This window comes from Apaloderma vittatum, unplaced genomic scaffold, assembly GCF_000703405.1.
Source record: "Apaloderma vittatum isolate BGI_N311 unplaced genomic scaffold, ASM70340v1 scaffold1336, whole genome shotgun sequence".
Taxonomy (NCBI): domain Eukaryota; kingdom Metazoa; phylum Chordata; class Aves; order Trogoniformes; family Trogonidae; genus Apaloderma; species Apaloderma vittatum.
The window spans coordinates 44,860-54,513 of NW_009722079.1; the positions used below are offsets into that span (position 1 = coordinate 44,860).

The following is a 9,654-nucleotide window of genomic DNA, read 5'->3' on the forward strand; positions in this document are numbered from 1 at the left end:
GATAGCTGCTCAGTACAGCTAGTGGGTCTGTGGTGGGATTTAAGTCACCGTGAGGTAGAACATGCCTTTGGCCGACTCAATTACTCACTGGACACTGCTTGCAAGTGGAAATCAGTAATTGGACACCTACACGCAGTCTGGACCTGAACTGCACTCCCATCTCAGGACTTTGGATGGGTATCATGCTAACATGCAGTAACATGTGCCCTGTGGGCTCCTCTTCGTGAAGCGGAAGCGCGTGTGATCCTCAGAGTGGAGGCTTCCTCTGTTCGCGCATCACCTGCCCTCTGGCAACACTGGGGCCACAATCTGAACTGGAACCTGGATGTGCCTCTGTGGGATAACCCAGGAGAGCCAACAGGTGCCAGGACTGTGTGGGGCTTTGGACAAAGTTGCTGAATGGCTCTTTGTCTCTCAGAACCTCTTTCTTTTTCAGATAGAGCTGCTGTGGCAGCAGCCACCTGTCAACATCATGCAAGGCAATCTGGAGGTAAAAGGGGTCCTGGAACTCCTCATCCATACATTGAATCCATCCAAATGTCCAAGTCTCAAGAATGGCTCATGCTTTCCTTCGAAGAAGGGGCTTCGAGAGTTTTCCACTCCCCATCGTTCAAAGGAAAAGCATGAGGTGTTTTTTTAACTAATGCTCCAGAGAGCAAGGTTTTATCCATCTAGTCCTTTCAAGGAATGTTGTTACTGGTAGCAGTGATGTTGAAAGCACTTTGGAGTGAAATCCACCTCCATGTTTTACCAGGAAATTTGTGTTGATATGGCAAAGGACAAGGATTTGAAAGACCCTCTTTGGCAGCAGAATTGACTTTGTGAGGAGGAAAGAGCCTTCTGAAGAAAATTAGAAGAGAAAGAAATAATGTAACCTGCTGCTGCAACTCCATGGACTAACGGCAAGAGCTGGAATGTCCAGAATTTACACCCAAAGGTTTCACCACATCACTATCACACACAGTGTTTATTGTGCTGCACTTGCATCACTAAAACTTCTTGTCTGGAAAAACAGTGTTTTCCTTAAAGTTCAGAAAGTATTTGATTAAATAGTATTCTTTCCATCATCAGTGTTTTCTAGCTATAGTGTTAAACAGGTAGCTACAGCAGCAACATATTGCCCATGAAAACATTCTGGAAAAAAGAGAAACAGCCACTGGAGGAAGGGATGAAGCAAACTGTGAAAAGAATGAAAAACCTTTCCACAGCCCAAGGCAATCCATTTGCCAAGAGGGAAATATCTCATCTATAAAGAAGAATAACAAGAGGTTTGCCTGGTCAGTGAGATTTTCTTAATGAACAGAATTGTATCTATCTGAACTATTCTAATATAAAAAAAATAATTCTGAACTTGAGAGAAGGAACAGTCCAGAAGAAAAAAGTATTTTTGTAGAAACCGCTTCTAGATGAAGTACCAAGACCTTTGAAGGTCTGAAACAGAGAAAGCTGGTTCTCCTAGCAATCACAACACCTCTTAATCTTGATTTCTCCTACAGTCCTCTTGAGGCATCTCATTCTTTCTGCCTGTGCTCAGTTACTAGCTGGATATGTTTTATCAGCAAACAAGCTGGATTACTGAGATGAGTTTGGCTTGAGGTCTCACAACCAGGGAGATCATGCAGTGAAGCACTCTGCAACCAAACAGAAACTGAACAGATTGCTCTAAATCTTAATACAATTTCAACAGAAAAATAGAGACAATTTTTTTCTGTCAGTAAACTGCCTCTTTCACATTCTGCAGTATTAGGGGCTGAGTAGCACTACATGAATTTACAGTGTATATATTTAAAACGTTGCACACTTTCACAGAGAAGTTCAACCGACCAAAATTTCAAAGACTAGGAACATAAATTCAAATTAAAATACTTACTATAAAACAGGCCTGATTTTCAAATCAATTCATCCAACACTTCTTCCCAATGAGTTTAGTAGGAGCAACCTATTTAAAAGTTAGGCTACTCTTCTAAAGCAAGCTTTCAGGTAGAGTTAGGATCACAGATTTACTTTTTAAAACCATATGGTCTTGGCTGTATCTGTGCTCAGCTTTAGCTCCATCCCTTGCTTTTTACTGAAGTAACGTAAGATACGGTAGCACTTACATTGGGAGCTGAATCTAAACATATAACCGCAATGGCATAATCAAAGTATGTGTCTAACATTTGGCATTAAGTGTTGTTCATGTCTTCCAGACAGTTTTCCTAGATCAGGAGGGGAGCTAGGGAAGGTAATATAACCCATGGATGGGTGTTCTTCAGAAACAACCAGCATGAAAATGAAGCAAAGCACCAGTTGTGGCTCGTACTCTGACAGGATCCCAGTGGTTCCTTCCAGCTAGCCTCAGCTGACCTTCAATCAACAGTTTCAAACTTTGTGAAACTACATCACTGTAGGTGAACAATGGATCACAGCCACCAGTGAGCCTCAGAGACCCAGCTGCCATAAAGATTGCACTTCTCTAAGTATTGCATCTCTGTTACAGAGTTTTACAAACACTAAGTTTTCCAGCAGCAACGCCACAATCACTAAATACCCTCGGGGCTTTATTTTTTCGCTGGTAAGAGCAAGAAGAATAATATGAGTCATACCAAGTAAAGACATTTTTTTTTCAATTTTATTTTACATCTATCTGTAAGACCTCACTGTAGTAGGAGAACAGATCTAAACTAATGTCAGATTTAACCATTAGTTCTGCGCTCTTAGAGGTGTCTGCAGAAACCCAATGACTATTGTTTTGATGACAATTGAAAGAGTTTGCAGACTTGTGGAAGAAAATTATATAATTTAGTAATTTTCTCTGAGATAATAGTGATGTTCTAACTGAAAAATGTACTCTGATATAATTATCCTACATCTTTATAAGCCTGCCTCAGGAGAACAGTAGAAGAAGAAATCAGAATATTTTTTCAGTACCATATGAGAAAAGGCTCTCAAAGTTTTATTTGTATCACTTGATGCATGTTCAGGAGATTAAAGCCTCATAAAAGCAAAATTATTCCTGATTTGGTCTGATAATCTCTGGGAGCAGGATCCAAAAGAAGTCCTAGTCACAGAAATGAAAGGCAAACTTTGAGGTGAGACTTGCAGATGCACACAGGTGCCCCGTGCCCTGGTACCTGTTGGGGTATCAGCCCCACCTTCCACCTGCAGTTCCCAAGGGACCTGTGGCTCCTGTGTGTTGTCTTCTGCAAGACCATCTCAAATGACATTGGATGCTTCTGTTTAGGCACCTGAGTTTCTTCCTCCATGTCAGAATCAAATTTTTTTTCCTGTCTTGGAAGGGCGGAAGAAACATCTCCTTGTTTCTCCCTGACCTGGGCTGCTGCCTCTCCTCTGCCACTTGTTTTCAAGACCAAATCTTCTTTTGCATGAAAACCAGTCTGAAATTGCTGTGCAGGGCACTCTGCCCCCAGGATAGACTCAGGCTGTGGATCCACGGGGCAGAACAGGACACAACCACCTCTGGTTTTCTTGGGGGTTAGCTGCAGAGGGACTGTGTACAAGGGTGTGTAGCAATAGGACAAGGGACAATGGTTTTAAACTAGAGCAGGGCAGATATAGATTAGGTGTTACGAAGACATTCTTTACTATGAGGGTGGTGAGACACTGGAACATGCACAGTTTACTCAGGCTACTCACCTAAAATATCAGTGATATGTTCTAGGCTAAGTAGCATGGTGAAATGAGCTATACAGAAGCAACAACATCTTTGTTTCAAAGAAGAGACAGTGTATTTGAGGTTTTTAACGGGCTGGCAGCAATCCCAGGGAGAAGAAACTCAGCACAGCCTATTTACTGATATTTCTGCTGTGAATGAAGAATAACTGCCAATGCAGGAGCCCCGCAGAAAGTGCCAGGAGGGTGGGGTCAAGATCAGCGACACCTTTGATGGAGGAGAAATGATTGCTGCTTCAACAGCTGCTCTGAAAGTTAAGTAATGGAAAAGGTATTTGGCAATTAGCTTTTGGCACATTTACTAACCAAATTTTTCTGGCCTTCTAGGCACGTGGTGTGCTATCACTAACACCTCCCCCCGCCTCGCCTCGAGATGAGACAGACTACCTGGGAGTGCGCACATTTCTTGTTGGGATTCTTGTCACAGTGAGTAGGAACAAACTGGTGGGCCCACAAGTTCCACGCCAGTGAAGCTATGCATGGCTGCCTTCCTCCTTTTCCCCCTCTCAATCTCCCGAGGAAGGTCCAGCTGCTGGAGGAAGATTCAAGAGTCGGGGAGCAGCATGAGGAGGAAACAGCAGAGTCAAAATTTTCCTGTATTAGCCTAAAGTTCCCTAGCAGGTCCCCCTCCCATCTTGTCATCCTTCATAGAAATCATTGGAATTGTAATCTTCCTAATGTGCCTAAGTTAGAAGGGACCTTAGAGATCACCTAATCCAACCTCCCTGCCATGGGCGGGGATGGCTCTCAACTAGATCAGGCTACCCAAGGCTCTGTCCAACCTAGCCTTGAACACCTCCAGGGAGGGGGCAGCCGCAATATCTCTGGGCCTCCCTTGTACTGAGGAATTTCTTTCTAAGATCAAATCTGAATCTATTCTCCTTCAACTTAAACCTATTTCCCCTTGTCCTATCAGTGGGCACTCTTGTAAAAAGTCCCATTCCAGCCTTCCTGTAGGTTCCCTTCAGGTATTGGAAGGCATCGGACACATGAGAGCTCATCCCAGTTGCTGTGAAAGAGCCATCCACTCTCTGGCCAGTTCAGTGATTGTGGCATTGGGAAGAGGCAGGACTTGGACAGATGTCACTAGAAGATTTCCTTGGCCATACCCAAAGCACTGGGGAAGAGGGTAGAGCCCTGCCAGTGCCCAGATCAGCAAAATAGCAAAGTTGTGATGGTGGTGTCACACGTCGGTGGGTGCAGGAGCTTGAGGGAAGGTATGTTTGCCAGGGCACGTGGCGGGGGCCTTGCAGCTAGGGCTATCCATCCGTCCTGTCATCATGCCCTGGAGCCATCACACAGGCATGGGGCATTGTCCATCTTCTCATTCCTCACACAGAGGAGATGCATATTGCCATTAGCTGCATTGCATCTGCAAAGGCCCCCAGGGCCTTTCCTGGCTACCGTGAGGGATAGGCAGGCTCAGAATATATTAATAATCAAGAGCTTTTTACTTGTAAAGCAACCTGCTCCCTGCTACAGAGCTGGAGGCACTGTGCAATAAGTCATAATAAACCTAATGAAACAGTATAAATAAGTAACCAGCTTTAATCCTAGGTGTAGAGTTATTGGGTAGATTAGTGAACAAAAAATTAGGTTTTTGTTTTCTCTTTGTTGTTCAAGTTTTGCATGATTCTGGAAGCTGTAAATTTTTGGGGTGAGTCTGTGAAGGCACAGGAGGCATAACGAAGGGTCAGAGAGGTGAGAATACCTCAGGCACCAGAGGAAAAAGGGCAGAGGTGTTTGTCCTTCAGTTTGAGACCTTCTCATCAGGGTGGCGGGGAGCAATACAATGCCAAAGGCTGGTCCTGACACAACCATTCACCCATTTCCAAACCCGCAGCACCTGGAGTCATGGTGGAAAATGATGTAGAGAAATTGTGGACAGAGTTTCAGGTGCCTGCAGTTGCCTCAGCTGGCTGAGTCCTGGGCAGGAATTTCTTTTTTGTTCATGATAAACATCTTCACTCATGGTATAACATGGTTTCACACCAGCTATGACACAGGTTTGGATGATGTCATCACTGATACCCATTGCTCCCCAACCTGTTGAGCCACAAGACGAGAAGCAGGGGACCTGGCTGGTCTCTGCCCAATCCATCAGTGATGAGCAGTGAACCAGAGGTGATGTCCTGCTCTCCTTATCACACCTCCCACCAGAAGAAGCTCATCAAGAAGCTGCAGGCTGAGAACGAATTTCAGGAGGACATTCAGAGTTTTCAGGAAATAATGAAGAGCTTTCAGGAGAAGATCAAGGGCTTCCAGGAAAACATCAAAGATTCCAAGATGGCCATCCAAGCCTCCTGGGAAGAGGAAAAGCCCATCTAGGAGGAAGCTGCCTTTCAGGAGGAAGAAGAGGCCCTTCAGGAGGAAGCAGAAGCCTTCTGGAGGGTGTATCATGACTTCTCGAACAGCTATAATGCTTTCTGGAAGAAGGATAAGGATTTCAGGAAAGATCAGCTCCTCTAGGAGAAAAACAAGATCCTTCTGGATAAGGACCTAGTCCTACAAGCAGAAGAAGCAGCTCTGTGGTCAGAGCTGGGAAGATGAGGAGACCCTCCAGGAAGACTGAAAAATACTCAAGGTGTATGAAATGTTCATCTGGAAGGAGGCCTTTGGTCCCAAGAGAGACAATGTCTCCGGGGATGCCACTCTGCGCAGGGGAGAAGCATAAATTGTTCTGCTAGGCTCAGAAACATGAAGAAAGACACTTATACTGATGTGGATACTTAAGGAGTGCTGTGCTTCAACCAGTTCTCTGAAATAACACCTCTAGTTCTTGGAGTAAATCAGAGTAGGGGATTTTAATGCAATTTGCTCTAAAGTCTGTGTGCTTACGTTTTCAGGACGTTATTTATTCTTCTGAGGCACTGTAGCCTGAGGAATGGGGCAATCCTCCGGTTTCCTGGCCTGTCGCCAGGAGGCATGTGGGTGGGTAAAGCCACAAGAGGATGAGGACTTAATGCCTGAGATCATCTTCTGGAGCTCAGAACAGCTCAGTACAGTTTATATCAGCTGAGTCAGCGCCAAAATAAGGAACTGATAAATGATAACCTTCGGATTCCCTGGATTTGAAGTCATAGTTAACACTCCTGAGTCTTAGTGAGACAACTCATACTGCTCCACCAGCTTTGGGCTTGGGCTTCCCATTTAACTTCCTGCTGCTCTTGGGAGCGTGGTGGGAACATTTACCCGCTCGAGTGAGCCCCAGCACCCACTGTGTGGCTGAGACCAGCTTCGGCATCGGCCTTGCTGACACTGTCAGACGACAGAGAAAGGAGTGGGAGGGCTAACAGAAGCCAGCAGCATGTGATAAAAGATGCAAGCTGGAGGAAAAATTGGCAGCAAGTCCCTCAGCAAGAGGGAAAATAAATTCAGCAGTGTAAGTATATACGTGTGTGTGTGTGTAAGAGCAGGAGAAGGTGCATACAGGGACTGGGATTATTATTCACCTGCTGAGCTCCTATTGCCAGCTCAGGTACAGCAGCCTCTAGTACAAAATCCTCGATAATAGGAGTGCAACACGTGCTCAATATTTAGCAATATTTTATGTGATGTGAGTGCAGAGCCAGAGCTTTCTGCTGAGCTGTGGCACAGGAATTGCAGTTTCCCTTTCCCCTTGAGGAACTGAGCTCAGATGCTTCAAGTTTTCAAAGGCTGAGCTGTAAAGGCTGGTCTGGATGCAAATCTGCATTTGACCGTCTGTACATCCAGGAGCGTAGAAGACAAGAGAAACTATGAGAAAAATTCATCTGAGTCAAACCAGGCATTGAATTTTTCTCTAGTGCTGTAGCATTAGTAACTTGTTCTTCCTCCGATACAGGATTTTAATGCTGAAAAGGCTCAAGGACAAAATGTAAGAAGCTTTTACAATTGCTGTTGAAGAATCTGATGACTTCTGCAACTGTCAGGCATACTTAGGCTGTCACTCAACCTGTCACTCAAGTTCATTCCTTTGTGATCTGCAGTAGAATAAGGCTGCCTATCCTCTTTAATTTTGCTCAAGACAAATTATGCACTATGTCTTTCCTAAAAAATCCATGAATATTTATTGCTCAATGAATAACCAGGCCATAAAAAAAAATAAAAAGGCCAGCTGATTCAACCAGGGGAGGCATGTTTTGCAACCTTTGTTATTATTATTCTATTATTACCATGTAAGCCAGAGATGAAAAGGACCTATTAGACCATTCAGTGCAATTTCCTGCAAATTCAGGACCCTTACGAATTAGAGCTTTATCATTAGATGCTATAGAGAGAAAGAACCTTTCAGAAAATAACAGTATGCAAAAAGCACTTGTAACTTAATATGTTTTAAAGTCAAAAAGCCAAGATTTTATCTTAGTTATTCAAATCCACACGTCAAATTAACATTAATTTAAACTAAAATTAGGTATGCTTTCTCTTACAAAGAACTTAAAGCGCATGAAATGCTCTTAGAAGAGCTCCTAGTCAGTTTTTCTTTCACATGAGAGCAGAAAAATGTTTCTCTGGTGGGAATGTTGTCAGTATAACACAACAATTGTGAAATTTAAGGCATTACACACTGCAGTACAGAGGAGCCAGAAGTTTAGCTGGAGAAATGCATGTGCCAATATGGTGTAAGACTGCTGGTAGCTCCCCTGAAAATACTCCACCTGGTAGCTTCAGACTGGCCCTTGCTTGGGTGCCATTGCTGGAGAGAGGCCAGATGCACAAGGGCTGGATATTTGAAGTGAGAAGTCAGAGGGCACCTGCTCTGCATCCAGCAGCTCTGGGCTGAGGAGGAATTTCAGTCATGAAGCCGGTCTCTGTCAGCTCTCTGGAGTGATAAAATAATGAGGGGAACAAATAAAGTAACTGCTACAAGGAAAAGCTCAGTTATATTTACCACCTCTGCAACATGCAACACGGAGGTTTTGAAACACGAAATTCAGAGTGAAAACATACCTAAATTAACCTCTTTTGGAAGAACAAGTCTGCTGATCTGGCATAGGTGGGCTCTGGGGAAAGAACTGTGCGTGCCTGAAGAACTGAAGATGTTTGAAGCATGGACTTAGCTCAAGTAGAGTGGAAGGAGTCAAAGAAGCTGCCAAGCCTTCCTGTGCCTCAAAAGCAGCCATACCTGTATACACTGTGCAGACAGTTCTCTGAGCTGTTTTGCTTGCTTGTTTAATTCCCAGTTGATCACTTTCTCTCTAGGGCTTTACTTAATTTTTTCATGGTGTCTGAGATGCATCTCCCTAATTGCAGCTTTGACTTCTTATCTGTAATCCCATCCCCAGTGGACCTGTCTGAAGCTGGATATTGTCTTCTCTACCCAAGTATCCCTAGACTAACCCACCCCATCTCCTAACCTCCTTCACTGACCAAATGCTTTAGGTATCTGCAAAGCTTCCATTTTTCCTTTTGGCCCTCCCTCCAAAAGACTGAAAAATCAAGATAATTTGCGGCATCCAGATACAATCCCTGAAGACGCCAATATTCAAGGTCACAGTGGTTGTTTTGCAAAAGTTCAGCCAGGAGTTGTGAAGTTGGGCCCCTCAGACACCCACCATCATTGTTAAACTGCACTGGTGCCAGTGGGTCCTTCTGCAGAGAGATGCCACCGCAATGAGCCCTGTCCTGTGACCTGGAGTGTCTCAGCCTCTTGTGAACAGAGAGAAAACCTAGGACTTAGCAGCAGAACAGACACTGATGTAACTTTAGACCTTAATCAAACTTCCTGTGGTTACTGTTCAAATAAAGAGGAGTTAAAGATAAAAGCAGAACAAACAGTGTCATTTTAGACCAAACACACATAAAACCTAAATACATGGAAACATGGTGAATCTCAACAAGAACCGTATGTTGCACTGTATGTTGGCAGTGCAATTAATTTAAAGTAAATGAGCTGTTTGCACTCAGGAAAGTTTTTGAAGGCTTAGCAAGTCCTGCACAGAGTGATCTGACAGGAGGATATAGAAGTTTGACAGACTTGCTGAGCTGCACACACGTGGAACT

The 9,654-nt window shown here is 44.1% G+C and overlaps 1 protein-coding gene across 1 annotated transcript; it reads left to right on the forward strand.

The window, feature by feature from the left end:
- Positions 1 to 436: 436 nt before the first annotated feature.
- Positions 437 to 6,222, forward strand: CCDC70 (coiled-coil domain containing 70; the record flags this gene model as incomplete). Its single annotated transcript, XM_009871612.1, is given in 4 exon segments — positions 437 to 490; positions 4,000 to 4,098; positions 5,833 to 5,970; positions 6,001 to 6,222. Coding segments are annotated over 4 exon segments (513 nt in total), but the record flags the coding sequence as incomplete, so codon positions are not given.
- Between the last annotated feature and the right edge of the window lie 3,432 nt (positions 6,223 to 9,654).